The sequence below is a fragment of the Anopheles bellator genome, chromosome 2 (genome assembly GCF_943735745.2).
Source record: "Anopheles bellator chromosome 2, idAnoBellAS_SP24_06.2, whole genome shotgun sequence".
In the NCBI taxonomy this organism is placed as follows: domain Eukaryota; kingdom Metazoa; phylum Arthropoda; class Insecta; order Diptera; family Culicidae; genus Anopheles; species Anopheles bellator.
In genome coordinates, this window is record NC_071286.1 from 48,749,572 (window position 1) to 48,769,758 (window position 20,187).

A 20,187-nucleotide genomic window follows, 5' to 3' on the forward strand; every position below is an offset into this window, starting at 1 on the left:
GGAGACTGAGTGGGTTTATAATTTAACAGACGGAACTTTATTAGAACACAAGAATAACAAACACGTCTTTACGCTGCAAGATTACAGCGTTTGCGTTGCGTTTTGACAGCTACAGTGCTGTCAACATTCACAGTGCTGCCAGGGCTGTATATTCAACAATAAAAACTTACATTACTTAAAAAGCGTATGCAAACAGTGTTTACGGTCGGATTTTCGGTCGGCCGAACCATAAACGTTTTAACAGAAGCGCAGCAGTTTGGCATTAATCAGTAATGCCAAAAACATTACGTTATGCATCGTCTGTCCCCGCAGATATATTTTGGTCGAAGCGTAAACATTACAAATTAATTTTACGCTAGTTTTTGCGTTTCGTGTGGCCTCCCAAATAGAATTAATCGAATTGTTAATAGAAATGAATTTTGTTCACTCGTAGTCATGAAAAGTCATTCAGAAAATTCATTAATACACAGTGATCCAGTGATCCACGTTCGCTGTCACAGTTTGCCCTGCACTATGGAAGAAAGGCGGACAAGAATTACATTTTTATCGTCAATTAATAGAAAACTCTGAAAAAATGCAGATTTTCAACTTTGGTAATGCAGCAAAACTTTGGGGCGACCTTGGCATTCCAATTAAAATTTACGTAATTTTAAATTAATTCCAGTATGTTTTGCATAATGAAAGTCGATATAATGAAAGAATATTTTCAGATCCTGAGCGGGCAACTGTTCATGGATAAACATAGCTCCAATCGTTTTATATTAGTAACACTCATAAGGCATTGGATTTTTATCAGAAATTCGATATTTGCAGACATTTTATCTCATACAGACTGCATAGCTCCTAAATAAAATAATTAAATACTTCAAATACCTTAAAATAGAAACCAATTTATTATATTTGAAACACATAAAAGAAACATGTAAAGAAAACAAAAACATTGAAAGACGATTTGAGGAAGATTCTTCCTGAAACCCAAATATGTCCGCCTACGCTATACATATTCCCCACAGTGTCTCTCTTGTGTCAGCTGTCAGCTATGTGTGTCAGTTTACGTGATTTCAGTTCCTAACTAGTTCTTTATTCATTGAGTAATGGAAAATTTATTTCCTCTTAATGAGTTCTCCAATCTTCCTCGTTCGAAGTTCGTCAAAGTGTTTCTATAAAGTTCATTGTGAATAAAGTAATACCATCAGGGCCCAAAAAGACGCGTCCTTGTGTTGAAATCTCATGCAATTCAATTTAATAATTCATTTACGCATAAGGAAGACCTGTTCATCAACCAGCCTAGAACGCTAAATCTGTGTTGTCTATTTAGTTGGTTAATGTGTAGCAATACACTAATACGTGGTTTTCAAATATGTCTGAGGGTCGCAATAAGACGAAGCATAATTTTACGAGCTATGTCAAAGAGGTAGATCACATCATCATCATCACAGCGATCGACGAAACGACCAATAATGATACAGTTGGTCTAACTCGCTTCTTTCGATCTGGATAATTTAATCTTTGTTTCCCTGCGCGTTTCCAGGTTGCCGGTGAACATTTTGTGAACCACGACTACAAACCAAAGCTTTTATCAGGTACATGTCAGCAATATTGTGTAATTGTTACGGTTTCTTTTTATACTGCGTTAAATGATATCTTTTGCAGGAGAAATCGAGGCTGCGCGTGCAAATAATGTTTGCATGTACATAGGCCCATATATCAAAGATGGAACGATATCCGGAGAACGAACTGGAACATTATTAATCACTAACTTTCGCCTATCATTCGTTTCAGCAGAAATAGATGATGAACAGGTATGGAGATATTTTGATGATGAACAATGATTGAACTTGTGTTAAATGCCCAATTTCTCAGCTTTCATTTCAAAGTAATCGGTTCCTTGGATCATCCGACGTTTCATTATCGAATATTGATCGAATCTATCACATAGTTGATAAGAAAAAACGGCTCATAACCCCTCAGCTGAAAAACAGCAACAAAATATTCAAAATAAGAATAGTTTGCAAGGTAAGCTTGAGCGCCCAACCAACCTTTCGTCTGCCACGTTAAAAATCTTTATTTCACATTAATTATTTACGATTGTTATCCGATATATTCAGAATTTTAAAACATTTACCTTTGGGTTTCAACTGTCGGAAATTGGCAAAGGAAAATATATTGCCGATGCACTAGTAAAATTTGCTTTCCCAGCACGGCACAATCTGTTGTTCTTGTATCAATTCAAGTGAGTCATGATGAACTTATATGAAACTGCTTGTAAAGCAAACGAAAAATTTATTTTGTGTCGAATTCTAATTACAGAGAAAAATATTACAAAGGAACCGAATGCGAAAGTACAAAAATGTACAACAACAAATTCGATTGGCTTCAAGAGCTGCAACGCTGTGGTGCCAGTGGTTGGCGTGTGTACTCTAAAGACTGCAGAGTTTCCAATAGCTCTCTACCGATGCACTTTGTCGTTCCAAAACACCTTAGTGATGTGGAGTACGACAATATATCCAAAAGTTTCCGTAACAATCGATCGTCAATTTGGGTGCGTGTTCTCTTGTTTAGCAGTTCATTACGTTGATTTTTTTTTCATATACGTTGATCATTTTCTAGGTGTGGGGCCACAAAAATGCTTCATTGGTTCGACTTGCCGAGCTGAATCCAGATATTACTAATACCACGGTAGAGAACATTCTTCTCGAGCACGTACGTCGTTGTGACCCGCAAAAGAGACAGCCGCGGTTGCTCGAATTGTATAAAATTCTTCCTAGTATACAAGACGTAAATTTGAGTTATATTAAGCTGCGCGATCTTTGTACACCCGATAATGATCAACAGTTTATGGTATGTTTAGATTGAGGTGAACATGATGCTTAAGATTAAATTAATAATGATTTTGCTTTCAGGTCCAAGATTCACGTTTTTATTCAATGTTAGAGAAAAGTTATTGGCTGCTTTACGTTTCACTATGCCTTAAGCATTCGGACTTAGCGGCAAAGGTGTTACGTGAAGGACAGACTGTAGTACTGCAGGAAATCAATGGACGTGATATGTGCGGAGTTATATCGAGCTTAGTGCAGCTGCTTCTGGATAAAAGCTTCCGTACAATACACGGCTTTCAAAATCTTATCCAAAAGGAATGGATAATCCTAGGGCATCCCTTCAGTGATCGCCTGGGTCATGTGGCTGCAGTAAAATCGAACGAACGTAGCCCATTGTTTCTATTGTTTCTTGACTGCGTGTGGCAGCTGTTGCAGCAGTTTCCTACTTCATTTGAATTTTCTGAAACGTTCCTCACCACACTTTGGGATTCACTGTTCCTGCCAATATTCGATACGTTTCAGTTTAACTCCGAAACGGAGCGTAACCACGCGATGCATGCTGAACACATCGTGATTCGTCCAGTTTGGGACTGGGCCACGCAATTCGACGATAAAGACTTGGCTTTATTCATGAATCCACTGTATCGCCAAGAAGAAATCCTAGACAAAAGTGGCAGAAGTATTATCACATCGGAACCGCAAGATAGCACACTTTTTACTTCAGGCCGTGGAATTTTCAATTCTAATGGATATCCAAATAGTCAAGATGAAGAAACCGTGTCTTTGCAGGTAAGTACAGAAAACTATGATATTCGTTTATGTAGTAACATTTTGTTTTTTTTGCCAAATCGCCATGGTCTATAATTAATTCCATTAATGATGATGCAAAATGACAAGCAAAATGAAAATCATACAAGCAAACTTGTTTGAGCTCATACTCCCCGTGATTCCTTCTCCATCGACGCAGTGCCCATCTCGGAGGATAGCGTCCTGGTAGCCCTCACTAATCTGAAGCTCTCCCACTCCCCAGGTACAGATGGCATTCCTTCCTCTGTTCTTAAGGGATGTATGCATTCCTTCGCCCCGATCCTGGTTCAGCTCTTCAGCAGATCTCTGCAGAAAGGGTGGTTCCTGCGGGGCTGGAGGTCTGTGTGGCTCGTCCCGATCCACAACAAAGGTTGCCGCCAAACCGCCTCAAATTACCGAGGTATTTCCCTCCTCTGTGCCACGTCCAAAATCCTTGAATCAGTCGTTCACTCCTACCTTCTATCTCTCGTTTCCTTTTCCATCGCTGTAGACCAACATGGCTTTATGCCTAAGCGGTCTACAGTAACCAACCTCATGTCCCTCATGCAACGCATCTACCCTGCTACTGCCTCTGGCTCGCAGGTGGATGTGGTCTACACGGACTTTAGTGCCGCGTTCGACTGCATCTCACATAGTTTGTTGGTCGCTAAGCTACGGCAGATGGGTTTGTGTGATCCTCTCCTCTCCTGGTTCCAATAATTCCTTTCCGGACGTTCCTTCTGCGTCAAGACACCTTCCTCAACCTCTCCCTCGTTCTCTATCCAACTCTGGGGTACCTCAAGGCAGCGTCCTGAGTTCCTTCCTCTTTTCATTGTTTATGAACGACTGTTCCGCTGTACTCCCTCCTGAAGGTTACCCTATGTATGCCTACGACGTCAAGTTCTTCCTCTCCGTTTCCAGTTTTGACGATACCCGATGCCTCCAAAGAGCTATTCCTCCCTATTATGAAACTCGAATCGAGAACTCGATCGGTCATTTGAGTTCATTTTGCTATAGCTTTCTCTTTCTGCCTTCTCTCTTGTTGTATTCTGCTTTCTCTCTTACTGTGTTCACTCGATCGTTCGAGTTCTCGATTCGAGTTTCATAATAGATGGGATTGGCGAATTCGCAGCGTGGTGTTCGTCCAACGGCCTCCGCTTGTCCTCGAATAAGTGCTGCGTCATTTCCTTCTCACACCTCAGCTCCCCGCTATCCTGGGATTTTTCCCTCTTCAATACTCCCCTCCCTCGAGCATCCACGGTGAAGGACCTCGGCGTGTGCCTCGATAGCGGACTAACTTTTAGGAACAGATCGAGGCCACTGTGGCTAAGGCCTCGGCCTCATTGTTCGTATGTCTCCTGACAAGTTCGGCCCTTTTGAGTAATCAGTCAATTTTTGACAGCTGGGCACCTTTTGGCACATCGTCGATTTCTATCTACTCCAAAAGTAATTGACCACTAATCCAAGCGTTTGTGGCGGATTGCTTCACGCTGTGAAAACTTGCGGGCAGCATTCGTCATTGAAGAATTCATGATGCACCACGCCCCTGCAATCAAAGAAAACTGTATCTGCAAATTCGACCGAACTTAGCGCTTCGTCGTTCACATCTTCTCGGTCGTCTGAAAACAATTTGAACCACCGATAGACGCTGCTTTGGATCATAATAGCTTCACCATGAGCCACAGTCAACATTTCAAATGGGTCCGCGTTCTTTATTTCGTGTTTAACATCAAATTTGATAAAGATTCTTTGCCATCCATTTTTTGGAGCAGAGAAAAATCGACGATGAACCAAAACACTAGTCCAAGCAAAACAGCTGTAAAAAAATGACTAATTACTGGAAATGGACGAAGTTGTCACCATAAGAGACATGAGTAGCAACCTAACGCCACAAAAAAAATCGAAAATCGCATATACGTAGCCCGCATAAATACAAAATTATCAGAACTTTTGGAGCACACCTCGTATATCATGAAAATATTTTTTTTCTCTTCTCATCAGTTTTTACAACCACAATATTGTCTCCGAGATATCGAATTGTGGCAACAATGTTACTTCCGGTGGATACCTCATCTACAGATTAAAAACGGCGGCATCGCTCAGAGTGAATTGTTCAATAGAATACTGGTGCACAACATTCGCAAATTAAGCCGAATGGTAAAATCGGAACATTCTAATGAGCAGTGCCAGTCTGAGACTTTTGGCGAACCAATTGACGCATTGGAGCAGATACTGTCCACAATGTCAGTGCAAACCCGTGATCCAGAAAACACAGAACCTTGTCTTTGCATTAGCTCGTTCTTTCCTTTCACTAGCATACTGCCGTCCCCACAGATTGAATGCTCAGAGTTATTAAACACGAGTAATGAAATCAACTTCTCGCACGATTCCATGTATGAAACGGCATCACTGAATGATTAGCTTTGCAGGTCGTCCGTGTTTGCTTGTGCAAGCTAGGTGTAGAGGCGGCTTTTAATCCAAACTCGTCAAAGCTGTTGTAATATAGTTGTAATATTAATAATTGCTGATAAAATGATACTGTTTTTGTAGTAGAGTTTGCTGCTAGGAAGTGTTTGGTATAATTTAACTTACAGTACGTTTTTACTAAACATCCTATTAGATTTATCTGATTTACCTAAGTTATTTTGAACTTCTTAAAATACAATATGAGATATAGATCGCTCAAAAGCAACACAATATTTTATCTAAAACTTGGATTAAGCTACTAGTACCATAAATATCATAACTTAATAATCTAAAATTGTTTACATTATTCGTTACCTCAACCATAACAAATTAAATATAAATGTAATTTAATTTAAAATAATTAAACAATTTAAAATGATTAACTAAATATGACACCGCTGAGCGTTAAGCAGTCGTTAACGTCACTGTCACGCAGCTGGTCTGCGTTGGAATCCCGGGACCGGTTGTCGCGCAGCCGGCCATGGTTTCGATTCCCGATGCCGGGGTGACAGGCGGGTTGGCTCGGGACCAATAACCCCTCCCGTACAAAAATTAACGTTTCAGAGAGCAAGCAAGATATTAACAATGTCTCTGCTGCAGGCTAAGATCGCCTAGGGGTCGTAACGCCAAATAAGAAGAATAAAATGCCGGTAAAAGAATAAAATGCTGCCGGTTTGTATTTTTATGAGTATAAAAGAGTTTCACCCACCTTTTTACCAATCTTGTTGAATTTGGGATTAGCACTGACACAGGCAATCCCAATAAATAAGTTTCGTTTTGATATGGAAAATCCATTGATAACTGCCCATTCTCGAGCATGCCACTGATTTCGATCTCTTTTTTTAGGTGAACGTGCAATAACCTTACATATTTTTGCTTTATTAGAAGTCTTCCGAGGTAGAACTACAAATTGCAATGTTTATGCGTTTGTCAGTATCGGGGGCACTCTTGTCGTTCTTAGAAGATCAATTCGCATTCGTTCCAAGAAAGCCGACACGTCTGGTTTGAACATTTATTTGTTTGGAGTGCATGTCCGAATTCTGTACGTATTTATAGGAAATAGGAAGCGATAGGAAACACGAAAGAAAAAATATTTAGTTAGTTCTTTGTTTTTCAGCAACTTTTTAAAATCAAGAATGTATTCTTAATAAACTTAAGAACCATTACACAAAAAGGTCGTATTCTAATAAAATTACATTTTTCAATATGCAGATATGCACGAGGCTTGCTTTGCTTGTTGGCAAAATAGGCAAAGATTGCGAAATTTCCAACAAAAATAGACTAGACGACGCTGTATAAAAACAAATCAAATGAAATTATAAGACAAATATTGATAAATGGACAAATAAAATGTAAAACCAGTACAACAGATGGCAGCGTAAGTATAAGTGCATATATTTAGTTCATAGTTACTATTGTATAAATAAAACTACTAAAAAGTAATAAACAACTAACGAAATGTAACAGTATTATGACTGACTTGAAACATTTGGTAACATTCAACTATGAAAAACAAGTTTTATCATGTTAAGATGCTAATTGTAATATCGCGTAGTAGAACAGTAAGCAGAGAAGGGCAGCAGGTCGCATCCATGAACGACCATAACGTAGGCGATCCATCTTTAGGCAATTACTAAACGACAATGCACGCAATATGCTGTTATGCATATAAAGATTCCGCTACAACAATCTGTTGGTAAAGTTCTTTCCCTAATAGAATAAAAGAAAAAGTGAAAATCGTTGCAAAGGTAAGACAAATGGACACTGTAACAAAGGTTTACGAGAATCCCATGTCCCATGTGTCAGATGATAAGAATTTTGTTCGATTAGAATTCGATCTAGAATAACATAATGCGAAACTGTTGTATTTTGTCTGTGCGTCAGTGTGATTCCAACATAGTTTCATTGCAATGATTATTTTTCGGTGTTGCGGAACAATCCTTTGTCGGAACAAAAAAATTATGGTCCGCATCTTTGTTGCATATTTAAAGAAACGAGCTGTTTGCCTTGCTGTTACTCATTTTCATTCATATATACATTTTTTAATTGCTAAACCCACTTACAATTAGTGAATGACGGCCGGTGGTTTGCGCTTTTATATAATTATAGGCTTAATCTTTTTACCCTTTACCTGATTCGACCAGTCTCCGGTCGGCACAGTTGCTTTGTAGAATCGTGTGCTTGTTTTGTTGAATATCGGAAGTAATTCGTTTGCTTCATCAGAAAACGCCTTCATCATCCGATCCGAAAAGGGCGATCAGTAACAAAATAAGGGAGAGTAGAATTAATTAGTAGAACCCTCAAAAGGTAGTATACTGTAACATACTTTCAGATAAATAATTGCATCCGAGCCATAGCCTTCACAAGAGAACAAAACTAAATCACCGTGAAAGTAACGAGCATACAATCTCGATATTGGTAAACCGTATCCATAACCTGTAAGCGTGATAAACACAGTATACTATCAGCGTAAAGCCTCAGTAGCAAAAATAATATTATAATAATATGATAACAAAAAAAAATTACCCGCTAGCGGAACCAATGGTAAATCGGTTTTTGATTTCGGCGGTTGAGGCGCTGTACTGTACATGTATTTGAACAGTTGATCCACTTGGGAACGTGGTATTCCACCACCCTGGTCAGACATTTTAACACAGATATCTTCTTTGCCTTTCACTATTGTAACCTTTATCGGTGGGACATCATCTTCCGTTCCGTGGTGTTCCATGACGGCACGCATCGCATTTTTGAAAAGTTCAAACAACATGTGGTACAAGTGGGAAGGTACATACACAATCTTGATTGAATTTCCCTTGTCTATTTCTGGTTATAAAGTTACCGAAAAGTGAAATTTTAGCCACCAGGAGAAAAATAAATAATGGAGGCATATAAGGCAGAAGCAACAACGGAGCAACAATTAAACCAACCGTTATGTTCGACGACCTCAAGCTCCGGACTTGCTAGATAGTATTGATCACATAGAAAGCGAGCATTTTCGTAAGCATCCCTCACGACCATGTGAGGATCACATAAAGGATCTATGCTACCAATATGTCGTCCCGTTTGTGGTATTTCTCCAAACAATATTGCTGGAATAAAATGGAAGAAATAATGTTATTGCTTAGATAACCTCGACCCGACCCGACACCGAAGCAACTTCTTACTGTGCTGATTGATAAGCATACGTATGCTAATGCGGGACATGTACAGACGATCGAGAAAATACTGAATAGACAGCTCAGTGGACAATTCAACAGATCCGTTGCGGCTTTCTTTCAGCTCCAATATGCCTTGTGCCATTGTTTGAACAACATCGGAGTGACGGTCACGGATTTGTATGAGTGATTTGCAAAATCTATGTTTAAGAAAAACAAAAAATGTACATTAAAAGAACAAAACGTACAAATATTCATTCAAAAATGCATGTATCAATACTTCTCCAAGTTATTTTCTGATGGATCTGTTTTCTCGAAGGCGAGCACCTCTTCAAAACTTTTCACATACCACGCGCTGACTAAACCTACGGATGGCATTCGAAGTAAACTTTCTGGAAGTAGGGTGATTTCTTTCATTATATTCGCCAGACGGACAGGTAGTTCTTTCCTCAGGAAAATGTACGACTTTCGTGGGCATGCATTTAAGCCTGGAATATATGGATGATGAAGGATAAAATGCAAGTTAGATGCTTCCAACCGATAATATCGTTTCTATGTCATGTACAATTAGGAGTTCTGTTTGCTTGTTTTATATTATAGAAGTATTATATACTGTTCAAGATGTTTTCCTCACTTATACTTCGACAATTATTTTACGAAAAAAACATTGTTTCAGTCGTGCCTATCAATCCCTATCACTGACAATGTTGCAGACAGACATACCACTAAAGACGAACAAGCAAGAGTGAAACGTACAGACACGGTTGAAAAATCAATTACTAGCACACAGATAGTATTGGCATGGCAACAATTTTAAAATATTTCAGGTTTGCATCATCCGTACAAGTGAAATCGACGATGGTGCGAAGACCAGTTGGGCGGAGATTCTCCGGAGAAAGCCCGAAAACAATATCCAACGAAAAACCTTTACTAATCTAAACAATATGGATCGCTCAAATCAAAACACCAATGGTTTTTATATGCATGTTGCCGAAGACTGTGCTGGGAGAAGATAAGGCAATAAATTCACAGTCCGTCGCTATACACCTACCAAAGTCAATAAATTGCTTTATGCTTAGTGGCGACGGATTAAACTGGGAGTAAAAATCCAACATCTTGTTTACGTTGGACATTCGCATTGAAAATAGCCTCATTTTAACGACACACAGTCAGCGGTTGGTATGCTAATTTACAATTTGCAATTTTCGATATGCTGCACAGCACTCTAATCTTCGGTATCACTTTGAATTACACATCGATAAGACAACAAATAAAGGAGACATCAAACTCATTTGCAAAGATCTTTCCAGGCTATTGATAGCGTTGCACTGTTACTTTCGAGATTTTAGTTGCCGGGGATTGGCTAAATCAAGCGTACTGCGATCATCAATGACATTTGAAAAACAAATTTTCAGCAGTGGGTTTGCAGTGTTCCTAGTTCTGCGATTTCATTTTGTTTCATTGAATTTTGTGGTGAACATTAGAAGCTTTTCTCTAGCATCGGACTTTTTTCAAAAATATTCTTATACATATATTTTTCCCAAATGTGTAAAATATTCTGGTCCCTGTTTAACCATCGACGAATACGATACATAATCCGAAAATCGTTTTGCTGAACATATTTCGTTTTTCATGGCAACACTGCCAATATTTATGCAATAGCATAAATAAAAAATCCAATAATAAAAAACCGTACACCGTGCGCGTTAATACGTAGAACACGAGCAAATCTAACAAATTGAATGAAATATGCAGCATGGTAGAAAAGTGCGGCTGTTATACAAAACTTTACTGCGATTGCACCGAGGTTTGAGCTATAAGTTGAAAAAATGTAGAGAGCAAGTTTATTGATTTGCGTTTTATTGTAGGTCTCCCGGAAGCACTGCAGGAATTAGGCAACAACTATGTAAAAGAAGAGTTTAAACGACACAAAAATTGTTCTGTTGCCGAGAGCCAATTATTCATAAACGAATGGGCAGTAAGGCGCAGATAAGATTTATTGATAAATATTGTAGTCGCAGTACCTAACGCATATTTTGTTTATGCTCAAAGGAATACGCTTTGATCTTAGCGGAACAGTTGGGCTTACGAGGCAAACCTAAGCCCGTGGGAATGATTGGAGCAAATTTGTCACAGAAGCAACTGCAGTACTTCCGAGATGAACAACTGTCTCAACTATACGAACTACTGCAAGAAGCTAAGCGGTGAACAATGCGTGAATGAAGAATCGTACGGAAGCGAATGGATAGCTGGTGCGTACGATCATGATTTGCAGCGTTGATTTTCGTAGGTTTTGTACTCATATTGAATTCCGTTTTCCTCCTGCACTTCGTCAGGAACATCCTTTTCATTTGCAACACTCAGGTACGATTCGGGTAGTGTCGGGAAGTATGCGTCACAATCGAAACTCTGTTTAATTTCCGTTAAATAGACACGGTGACAACGATCCGATTCCATTGCCTCTTTGTACACGCTACTGCCACCGACGATCCAGACGTTCTCGATATTTGCACCATGGTCAGTTGAATCTAGCTTGTGTATAGCTTCTTGAAGACTGCCACAAACAATTACTTCTGGCGGAAACATATGGATGGCTGGATTGCGCGTGAGAACTATATTTAAGCGATCCGACAACGGCCGCTTAGTCTCGGGCACTCCGAAGTACGTTTTTCTTCCCATGATCACTGCATTTCGCTTGCTGCTATCCAATACTTTTTTCGTCATACGAGAAAAGTATCTAAGCTCATTTCTGCAAACAAACGAGGTAAGACTTTATATTTGTGACGAATAAACGTGGGCTTAATACTAACTTTAGCTTCCATGGTAGATCCCCGTTGATTCCGATTCCTCTGTTCTCACAGACCGCAACGATGCAATTAATTTTGATTACCATATCGACGAACAAAATGGGAGTGTTTTACAAACGTAACCGAACAAATTTTGATGAACCTAACTGTAGTCTTTTGCTTTTTTCAATATCGTTATCATCTGTTTACACTTCTGTGGTGGGGTGGGTTAGGGTGGGTTTATGGGCCAAGGTTGAAACTCTGACGCGAAACTGTCAGAAACTGTCGCGAAACTGAGCAGGTTGCATAAACACACCGCGAAGCAAGAATTTGCATTCAAGCAAACACCGTTGGCAACGACCGTTGGCCGAGTCTCTAACTCTAGCAAAACGATCTTCTCGATCTACAGGTCTGCCTTCTGCCTTCTGATTCTGCAGGTCGGTTTCCGAAATGGTAAAGGGTCATTTTCAGTCACCGAAACGGAGTTTATGAAGCGAAAATTATATCAACTTTTCGCATGTGCCCAAAGACCGACCACCACTTTTCAGCTTTTTTTGCTTTGTTGACGTCTTACTTATTTGACGTTCACAACTCACTCGACGTAAAGTTCGTGTCCTAGAAAAGTCACTCTGTTTTGACTGTGAAAGTCGCCGTACGTATAACTTTTCTTAGCGGTTTTCTTTCGCAGAGTTTGGTGTTTTGAATCATGATAATAATAAATATCGGCGGTTGAATCGGCGGTTAATAAATAATAATTGAATTAATAAATACTAAAGCAGAAGCGTTTTAGAAAAATACTTTTATTTTCCAATATAAGCCCTACTACTTCAAAATATCTTCTCTGATGGACGGATTCTGTTGTGTTATGTAAATACTAAGTTTACATATTTTAAAATACATTCAATGCTCTGTTTCGCGAGATTTCTGCATTCGAAACATGTTTGCTTGGATACAACTACCTTTGTGGAACACCGCTTAAGCTGCTCCTCGCATCTCGTTAACCACTTAAGATCATGTTCATAACGCTCTATCACGGCTATCACGGCAATGATAGGATATATCGCGAACAAATCCGGCGGGACAAAAGATGACATGTAGCCGTACTGTCGATAAAGCAACGACGGAATGTGAGCTCTCTACTTTCTATTGCAGGACTAGCAATATACTAAGCATAGCGAGCAAGGCAAGTGGAATCGATGGCAAACTGGCGGACCCATTACGTGGCGTTTGCGTAATACCTGGAAAACAAATCAATCGATCAGTTTCAGTAAAGTTATTAGTACAAAAAGTATCAACCTCGGCCACGATAATTGAATTAATATTTTTTTTTCGATCTCCGGTATGAAACTGTATGGCGAAAAAATCATTTCGAGCCCTTCTTGGCAAGTGTGCCGATAGTCGAAAGAAATAATTAAATGGATTTACCCATCTTAAACTGTATTGGCGGGCTGGACATTCTTCCATCACCGACGTTGCTGAACGCCAAAATGCGTAGATTGTACGATTTTCCTGTTAAAGAGAAAAAAGAACACATACAACGGTTGAGTTAGTTGTTGAAGAGCGTCATGGCAGAAATCAATTATTCCGACAGTCAAATTGTATGCCCCATTCTACTTACCGGGTGTTAAGTATGATGTTTCGTCTCTGTAATTATTAAAAAAACAATAAATTAATTTAAATTTAAATAGATGTACGACGCTAAGAAACCTACCTTTAGCACGCGCACGTCCCTCGGCGTCAGAAAGGACTGCCCTGGGTGTGACGTGCGCCATGGGCTCCAACTGTTGGCAGAGCGGACCAAGCAACATCTGCGCAGTTGGCGCTCGGCTGCCGCAAAATACCGTCAGACCGAACGGTTTGCCCGGTGGCCTGGTATCCATATCCCGCACCCTTCCAAGCACAACCCAAGATAGTATCTTTGGGTTGTCCAACTGCTTGAAGGGTGCCCAATCCACAAACAAATCCAACACGGTTGACGGTCGTGCTGTCTGCCGTGCTATAGCCTCTTCTGTAATTAAATAGTGTTACATTATAATATAGTTATTAATGATAATAAAGTTTTGGAGGTGTACTTACTCACATCACGCTGCCAGAAGCTCGCTGGCATAGGAAGGCCAGTGACATCCTGAAGCGTGATGTTCCACGGCATCTTCAGCACGGCCCGTGGGTCCCTCGGCAAGCCCGGTATCATTTGCTCCAGAACGCAAATCATTTGGGCAAAAGTTGCCGATGGGCTTTGCATCGGGCTTCGTTCGCATACCTCCTCTATTTGACTATAAAGGTCAACCAACCATTCATAGTCAAAAGCGGTAGCGGGAAGGGGAAGGGCATTCAACTCCTCACAGTCGCTGTCGCTGTGATAGTCGTTATAACCCGCCTGGAACTGGAGTGGCCGCCTGGAACTGGAGGGACCCGGCTGGCCATTATTTGCCGTCCCGGCGTCGCTTTGCCGACATGCTGCAAGGTGGTGTGGTGTGGTGGTGGTGGTGGTGGTGCAAGGTGAGAAACAATTTGAAATACCTGCTGCCGCTGACGCTGAAAACCCCAACACTGAAAATCCCTTTACGTTCCGTAAGAACGGTTGGAAAAATCACGATCACAATAGAACAACACACACGGGAAAAACGTAAAATCGTGCTTTCTCTCCACTTGCAGATTTTCGTTCTGACGTTTCTACCTTTTGACAAGTTTTGACGTTAGCACCAAGGTTGCCAACAAGTGGGAAAATAATATAAGTTTTTATTTGCTGGTAACTGCGGAGCCACAACTGCCGTAACAACTGCCATAACATTAATTATTAATGCCAAACTTGTTACGCTTCGTGTGGCAGCAAAAATTTAAAAACGAAATGTGAAACGAAATGTTGTTCGTGTTTTTGGTCCGAGAAAATAGAAATAGAAGAGAAATAAATTGATTTCTGAATATTTCTGAATATTTTGTTGCTATACCGGCAAATAAGAACTTAAATTATCCTCTGTTTGTAAGCAAATCGTATGCAAAAAGTAGTTACGCTCGTTGTTACGCCTCAGCCGAGCCATAACATTTTTGACAGCAGCGTAACAGTTTTGGCATTAATCGTTAACTTCAAACTTGTTATGTTTCGCATAGTGGGGCCCCACAGTAAAGCAACAAAATCTAAAAAACAGAAAAACTTTGGTGCCAATTTTTTTCCAACAATAATGTTTGAAATGTAACATGATAACAATGATAAAACATGTTTAAGGACACTTAAACATACATTCTAGTGCCTAAGTCCTCCCACGCTCCACTTTTTTGTCAAATCTTTGTAAAAGAAATGACCGTGTCGTATAAAAAGCGATACAGAAATGTCTTACCGCCTTACAGAAATGTTTGCTGTACCAAGTTGCTTCAGGTTTTTATTTTTTCTTGTTTCATTCTGTCGTTTGTTTTTTCCCGTCTCTGTCGTTTTTTTTATTTTTAACGTAAACCAGACTGCCCGGCAGCACTGCCGAGTGACAGTTGCTTGGAATTAGTACACAATTCGTTCTTTCTTTCCGTGTCCATGTGTGTTGTTCTTTCGTCTTGTCGTCCGCGAAGTCATTAACCATTTTCCCGATTACGTTCAATAATTATCGTTCAATAATTACAACAAGTGAGCAATTTCGCACGTTTACGAATGTTTTTTGTCTGATCCGGCCCAAAGTGGCGTGTCCTTCGGCAAACGCACGTGTCGCATCAGCAAACGCGCAAAACGGCAATCGCGCACCGAGCGTCGCAACGTGCGCAACAGGCGCGACAGGCGTGAGCGCGCAACGAGAGCTAGACAATCCTCCCTCCCCTCCCTCCCAGTCCCAACCGCATCCAGCAACATATAAAATGAAAACTATTAACCCTAAGTGTATTAATTATCTATTGCTATTGGCGAACCCAATAGCAGTAGACAACACTGCATTTATCCTAAAAAAAAAAGATTTTTAAGCAGCTTGGGAAAATATTAAAAACGGAATGGGAGTGTCAATGGCAGCTTGCCGAAGACAGTTTGCTACAATGAAAGGGTTGCAACTCGTAAAAAAAGAAAAATTAACTGTTGAAACTCTAAAAAAGTTACTCTTTATTATAAAAAATCCTAGAACAACAAAAAAATCAATCAAAAAGCTAAACAAAAGGCAGAGGCACAAAACACAAAACAAAAATCCTACAGAAACACGTGAAACCAAAAGAACACAGGTAATGTAATTGTTTTTTTTATTATTAGATAAATTTTTTTTAACGATTATGTATTCTCTTTGTATTAGATTAAGCGCAACGAGGAACAAACGGCGGGGAACTCCTACAAACCTTATAGTATCAGAGGGTTTACTGATTTTCCTCCGGATTTTCTCGAAAAAGAGGTAAATACTTATTTTTTAAACTTTATAATAAACTAGCAGACCGGCAAACTTAGTTCAGTCCCAAAGGGAATTTGGGATTTTATGTTTCACACGACTGTTATATTTCTGTGTCTCTTTAAAATTGCGATTTCAATTTCTTTTCTAAGACAAATCCTGGAACCACGCAAATCCTGCCCATCGCACTGGAAACCGACTTTTTTTTTTTTTTTGTTTTACAAGCTAGTCGGAATACTAATGTACGCTCCTGAGGAAAGCCCTCCGGAGCAGTGTGGGACTCGCACCCACTAAACCTCTAGCTTGATTTTCCGTTACCGCCAAGCTACTGTTTCCTCTTACGAGATGACGCGCAGCATGGACGGCAGTGCCGAGGCACTTGCACCCAGAAAACACCTGTCTAAAGCGACCTTCTTTGGCAGTGACGCGTTCTCAAGCCACCTTACTTATTAGTCACTCCAAAAAGCACCTCCCAAGTTATAGACGGACCGTGCCTAAGCACCTAAAAGACGTGCCTAGGCACATGCTATCCCCCTAGCATCTTTGGGTCACAAGGTCAGCGCGGGACGCCGAATAGCCCAAGCAGTTGCCCAAAGAACAACTGCTTTTGTACCCCTTACCCTTGCACTTGTAGCTGTACCTCGCCAGCGGCTTGTGAGCGCTGGAACTCCCGCCATTCCAGTTGAAGCCTTCTCATTACCTGGCCTACGCATGTGCTAATGGCAGCGAAAGCTTCCTTGCTTTCACACATGCGGTCTACTAAACTCTCTGCCACCACTGTTTCTCCTACTGTTGCCATCATTTCGGCCCTAGCTTCGTCGAACCTGGGGCACACGAACAGTACATGCTCCGGCGATTCGACGAGGCCCGCGCAGGCCGGGCACTCCGGCGACGGCGCACGCTGAAAACGGTGTAGGTACTCCCGGAAGATCCCATGCCCCGAGAGGAACTGAGTCAACCAGGGATTTACCTCACCGTGATCACGAGACAGCCATCTCTCGAGATTGGGAATAAGCCGAAACGTCCACCGCCCGTTCACGTCTTCCTCCCAATCTCGCTGCCATCGCTCCAGGGACCTGCGTTTCGCCACCGCACGAATGCCCACCGTGCCACGGCCACTGTAGCACTCGCTGTCCTCATCGACGAGGATCCTAACGGGGACCATGCCGGCTATTACACTCACGGCCGCCAAGGACACTGTGCGAAAGGCTCCTGTAACCTGAATGGCAGTGAGCCGGTGGACTCTATTGAGAGAATCCACGTTTCGCTTTACCAACAGTGCCTCCGCCCAGGCAGGACCCGCGTAACGCAATACAGACAGGACCACCGTCGCCAACAGTCTCTTCTTACTACTACCAAGGCCCGTTGTCCTGCACATGATGCCCGAGAGGGCGCGAAGTGCCCTCAGCGCCTTGGTGGTGGCGTAATCTACATGGCTTCCGAAGCTGAGCCCGCGGTCGACCATCACGCCAAGATACCTGATCGCTTCCCGAGCCTGCACCACGTGGTTACCGATCTTGACCGTCGCCACTTGGACTGCCTGCAGGTTGCTAACAAGGATCATCTCGGTTTTATGGTGGGCAACCTCGAGTCCAACCCCGGCCATCCACGTTTCCACCGCTTCGATAGATCGCTCCACCCCCACAACCACCTCTTTCAGGCTCTGGCCACTGACCGTCAGGACCATATCGTCGGCAAAGCCAACGACCAAAGTCCCGACTGGCAGCCTCAACCGCAGAACCCCATCAAACATCACGTTCGAGAACCCTAGTTGGCCCTAGAACGGATCCCTGGGGAACGCCAGCCGTAAGCTGCACTTCCTGTGGGCCTGATTCAGTATCGTAGAGGAGAACCCGGTTATCAAAGCAGCTACCCAGGATGCGGCACAGGTAATCGGGTACCCTCATACCATGCAGCGCCTGGGCGATCGCCACCCAGCTGGCGCTATGGAAACCAACGTGGAAATGCCCATCGAACTAGAAACCGACGTGGAAATGCCCACCGAACTCACCTCACAGCAGCTCGTGTTCAGCGGGGCGGGTGGCGGCCAGTCGTCGCAGGTGCGGACAGCCCCGTTCCAGCAGGTGCCGCTGGCCATCAACATGCCGGCCACGGTGGGTCACGGTGGAGAACCGGCCGCCATCCCCATCATCAATCTGGACACGCCGATCGCGTCCTCGTCGGCGTCCTCCTCGTCCGGGTCCGGAAGTGTGTCCACGAACTCCGCTTCCACCGGGGCGCCGCAGTCAGCTCGGAATATTCCAGTTCCAGAGCTTTACAATATTAATGATATGGATATTATTATTGAATACTCAGAGCTTGACTCGGAATATCCCGACTATCCGCCACCGGAGCAGCAACAACAACAGCCTTCGGACCACGGTGTGCCACCAACGCCACGTGCCACGATGGCACCACCTCCACCACAGCCTCATCTGCCGACGCACGACCAAATTCAGATGCAAATGGGTGGTGGCGGTCCGTCCGGCGGTCGCACAGTTACCAACCAGCAGCAACAGCAGCAGAACCAACCGCCATCATCTATTCCGCGAGTACGTAAAGCGTACCGAAATCATCAAACCGGGGACACGATGTTTCGGTCCGCGGTGCATGGTTTTTTTCATACAAATTTCATTATATCTTGTGTGTGGGAGAAGCCGACAAAAACCAAATGGTTAAAAATGTCGGCTTACCCACACGCATTAAACGCGGTCCATCAAACGATGCTCACCAATTGTACTCCTGTACGCAGCCTAAGGTCGAAGTGTGTACGCAGCCTAGGTTCGTCAAATATGACATCTGTCAAACGAAACGTGATTAAATCGTGATTCATCGTCGAAAGTGAACCGAATCAAACGTCTTACTGGGGGCTACATGAGGCGTAACGTAATGTTTTTGACATTACAGATTAATGCCAAACTGCTGCGCCTCTTTCAAAACGTTTACGGATCGGCCGACCGCGAATCCCACGGTAAACACTTTTTAGCGGTTGTCGTCACTGGAGGATTTTCAGTGTCATTTGTAAGTACACTACATGTTGTGTCGGTTTACGTGTCCCGTATGATTCGCCGCAATATCAACGAAAAACCGAACTGCATTGGAACAAATCTGTGTGATCTGTTCGAATCTGAGTGATCATTCCACGGCTTGTGTCGGTATTCGAAACAACGGAGCTGGTAAACATTGACAAAGTGCTGGATGACTTCGAATTGAATGAGGACTAAAGTTTTGGTCCCGTCTTTTAGTTTGCAGCTAAACCACGCTCAACCATTTGTGTTTGCACGTGGAAAATCTGAAACGATCATCGCAACAGATCCACCCAACACTACAACTGTCTGTCAACTGTCAACACTACAACCATTTTCGGAAATCATGTGCGTGAGGAAAAGGATGCAATTCGTTTGTCTATTTGTAATTCGGTGACCTTTTGTCCGTTGTAGAATTTACAACAGTACAAAGTTGAGACAGAAACTAATCCGCGCCAATCCACTGGACCAGACGGAAATCGAGGCAGCGACCGACTTTGAAAACGGTGAACTTCACCGCAATCCACCATGTACATGTTAGAGTTCAACTGGAAAGAGGTGTTGCCCCAGTGCCGTTCTGTGTTCTCCAGTGGCGTTCTGTGTGCTCTTCGGCTATGTCTACTTCTCGGTGCGCAAAATCGAAGCCATTCCCGGCTCATGCTCGCTTCCTGTGCGGTGCTGACCGTCCTCGGAAGTCTGATGATGTCACTCGGATTGTGCTTTTTTACGGCCTCACCATCAGCTTACAGTCGAAAGGAGTCTATCCGTATCTGGTGATACCTGCTGACCGAGATTACCATTAC

At 42.3% G+C, this 20,187-nt stretch overlaps 5 protein-coding genes across 13 annotated transcripts; 2 read left to right on the forward strand and 3 right to left on the reverse strand.

Moving 5' to 3' along the window:
- Positions 1-1,067: 1,067 nt before the first annotated feature.
- LOC131212486 (myotubularin-related protein 10) lies at positions 1,068-7,714 on the forward strand. 2 transcript variants are annotated; one of them, XM_058206368.1, is made up of 9 exons: positions 1,068-1,183; positions 1,532-1,583; positions 1,654-1,802; positions 1,864-2,016; positions 2,109-2,233; positions 2,311-2,542; positions 2,611-2,841; positions 2,904-3,608; positions 5,607-7,714. In XM_058206368.1, the coding sequence occupies exons 3-9, from the start codon at positions 1,689-1,691 to the stop codon at positions 6,024-6,026; spliced, it is 1,980 nt and encodes a 659-aa protein (XP_058062351.1). In that variant the 5' UTR covers positions 1,068-1,183; positions 1,532-1,583; positions 1,654-1,688; the 3' UTR covers positions 6,027-7,714. The 2 variants fall into 2 exon arrangements, with proteins under 2 accessions (XP_058062351.1, XP_058062349.1); XM_058206366.1 differs by having other exon boundaries at positions 1,083-1,414.
- Positions 6,897-10,595, reverse strand: LOC131212487 (pyruvate dehydrogenase (acetyl-transferring) kinase, mitochondrial). Of its 4 annotated transcripts, none has more exons than XM_058206369.1 (8): positions 10,278-10,595; positions 9,507-9,714; positions 9,236-9,426; positions 8,999-9,160; positions 8,598-8,894; positions 8,398-8,507; positions 8,203-8,301; positions 6,897-7,111 (listed from the first exon to the last, which is right to left on the reverse strand). In XM_058206369.1, exons 1-8 carry the CDS (start codon positions 10,378-10,380, stop codon positions 7,037-7,039), a joined length of 1,245 nt encoding a protein of 414 aa, XP_058062352.1. In that variant the 5' UTR covers positions 10,381-10,595; the 3' UTR covers positions 6,897-7,036. The 4 variants fall into 4 exon arrangements, with proteins under 4 accessions (XP_058062352.1, XP_058062355.1, XP_058062354.1 ...); XM_058206372.1 differs by lacking the exon at positions 6,897-7,111 and adding an exon at positions 7,445-7,775; XM_058206371.1 differs by lacking the exon at positions 6,897-7,111 and adding an exon at positions 7,445-7,781.
- A 308-nt stretch (positions 10,596-10,903) lies between these two features.
- On the forward strand, positions 10,904-12,040 carry LOC131208670 (succinate dehydrogenase assembly factor 3, mitochondrial). Of its 4 annotated transcripts, XR_009156832.1 has the most exons (5): positions 10,904-11,033; positions 11,095-11,204; positions 11,279-11,478; positions 11,563-11,590; positions 11,658-12,040. XR_009156832.1 is itself a non-coding variant. In XM_058201482.1 (4 exons), the coding sequence occupies exons 1-3, from the start codon at positions 10,976-10,978 to the stop codon at positions 11,432-11,434; spliced, it is 324 nt and encodes a 107-aa protein (XP_058057465.1). In that variant the 5' UTR covers positions 10,904-10,975; the 3' UTR covers positions 11,435-11,478; positions 11,563-12,040. The 4 variants fall into 4 exon arrangements, 3 of the variants coding, with proteins under 3 accessions (XP_058057465.1, XP_058057467.1, XP_058057468.1); XM_058201482.1 differs by having other exon boundaries at positions 11,563-12,040; XM_058201484.1 differs by lacking the exon at positions 11,563-11,590 and having other exon boundaries at positions 11,591-12,040.
- On the reverse strand, positions 11,087-12,202 carry LOC131208669 (dihydrofolate reductase). The gene is made up of 2 exons (XM_058201481.1): positions 12,037-12,202; positions 11,087-11,975 (listed from the first exon to the last, which is right to left on the reverse strand). Exons 1-2 carry the CDS (start codon positions 12,117-12,119, stop codon positions 11,489-11,491), a joined length of 570 nt encoding a protein of 189 aa, XP_058057464.1. The 5' UTR covers positions 12,120-12,202; the 3' UTR covers positions 11,087-11,488.
- A 632-nt stretch (positions 12,203-12,834) lies between these two features.
- On the reverse strand, positions 12,835-14,607 carry LOC131210656 (uncharacterized). 2 transcript variants are annotated; one of them, XM_058203936.1, is made up of 5 exons: positions 14,533-14,573; positions 14,089-14,469; positions 13,631-14,020; positions 13,438-13,521; positions 12,835-13,250 (listed from the first exon to the last, which is right to left on the reverse strand). In XM_058203936.1, exons 2-5 carry the CDS (start codon positions 14,252-14,254, stop codon positions 13,156-13,158), a joined length of 735 nt encoding a protein of 244 aa, XP_058059919.1. In that variant the 5' UTR covers positions 14,255-14,469; positions 14,533-14,573; the 3' UTR covers positions 12,835-13,155. The 2 variants fall into 2 exon arrangements, with proteins under 2 accessions (XP_058059919.1, XP_058059918.1); XM_058203935.1 differs by having other exon boundaries at positions 14,089-14,607.
- Between the last annotated feature and the right edge of the window lie 5,580 nt (positions 14,608-20,187).

Excerpts from the sequence above, each read along its gene's own strand:
- LOC131212486 (XM_058206366.1), top strand. The coding sequence starts at position 1,361 with ATGTCTGAGGGTCGCAATAAGACGAAGCATAATTTTACGAGCTATGTC. Across the intron at positions 2,543-2,610 it reads ACAATCGATCGTCAATTTGG|GTGTGGGGCCACAAAAATGC; the intron begins GTGCGTGTTCTC and ends ATCATTTTCTAG. Across the intron at positions 2,842-2,903 it reads ATAATGATCAACAGTTTATG|GTCCAAGATTCACGTTTTTA; the intron begins GTATGTTTAGAT and ends TTTTGCTTTCAG.
- LOC131208669 (XM_058201481.1), bottom strand. The coding sequence starts at position 12,119 with ATGGTAATCAAAATTAATTGCATCGTTGCGGTCTGTGAGAACAGAGGA. Across the intron at positions 11,976-12,036 it reads GATCTACCATGGAAGCTAAA|AAATGAGCTTAGATACTTTT; the intron begins GTTAGTATTAAG and ends GTTTGTTTGCAG.
- LOC131210656 (XM_058203935.1), bottom strand. The coding sequence starts at position 14,254 with ATGCAAAGCCCATCGGCAACTTTTGCCCAAATGATTTGCGTTCTGGAG. Across the intron at positions 13,522-13,630 it reads AACATCATACTTAACACCCG|GAAAATCGTACAATCTACGC; the intron begins GTAAGTAGAATG and ends TCTCTTTAACAG. Across the intron at positions 13,251-13,437 it reads GCCAATACAGTTTAAGATGG|GTATTACGCAAACGCCACGT; the intron begins GTAAATCCATTT and ends TTTGTTTTCCAG.
- LOC131212487 (XM_058206369.1), bottom strand. The coding sequence starts at position 10,380 with ATGAGGCTATTTTCAATGCGAATGTCCAACGTAAACAAGATGTTGGAT. Across the intron at positions 9,715-10,277 it reads AAAGCAATTTATTGACTTTG|GCTTAAATGCATGCCCACGA; the intron begins GTAGGTGTATAG and ends CATATATTCCAG. Across the intron at positions 9,427-9,506 it reads TCAGAAAATAACTTGGAGAA|ATTTTGCAAATCACTCATAC; the intron begins GTATTGATACAT and ends TCTTAAACATAG.
- LOC131208670 (XM_058201482.1), top strand. The coding sequence starts at position 10,976 with ATGCAGCATGGTAGAAAAGTGCGGCTGTTATACAAAACTTTACTGCGA. Across the intron at positions 11,034-11,094 it reads TTTACTGCGATTGCACCGAG|GTCTCCCGGAAGCACTGCAG; the intron begins GTTTGAGCTATA and ends GTTTTATTGTAG. Across the intron at positions 11,205-11,278 it reads TATTCATAAACGAATGGGCA|GAATACGCTTTGATCTTAGC; the intron begins GTAAGGCGCAGA and ends TTATGCTCAAAG.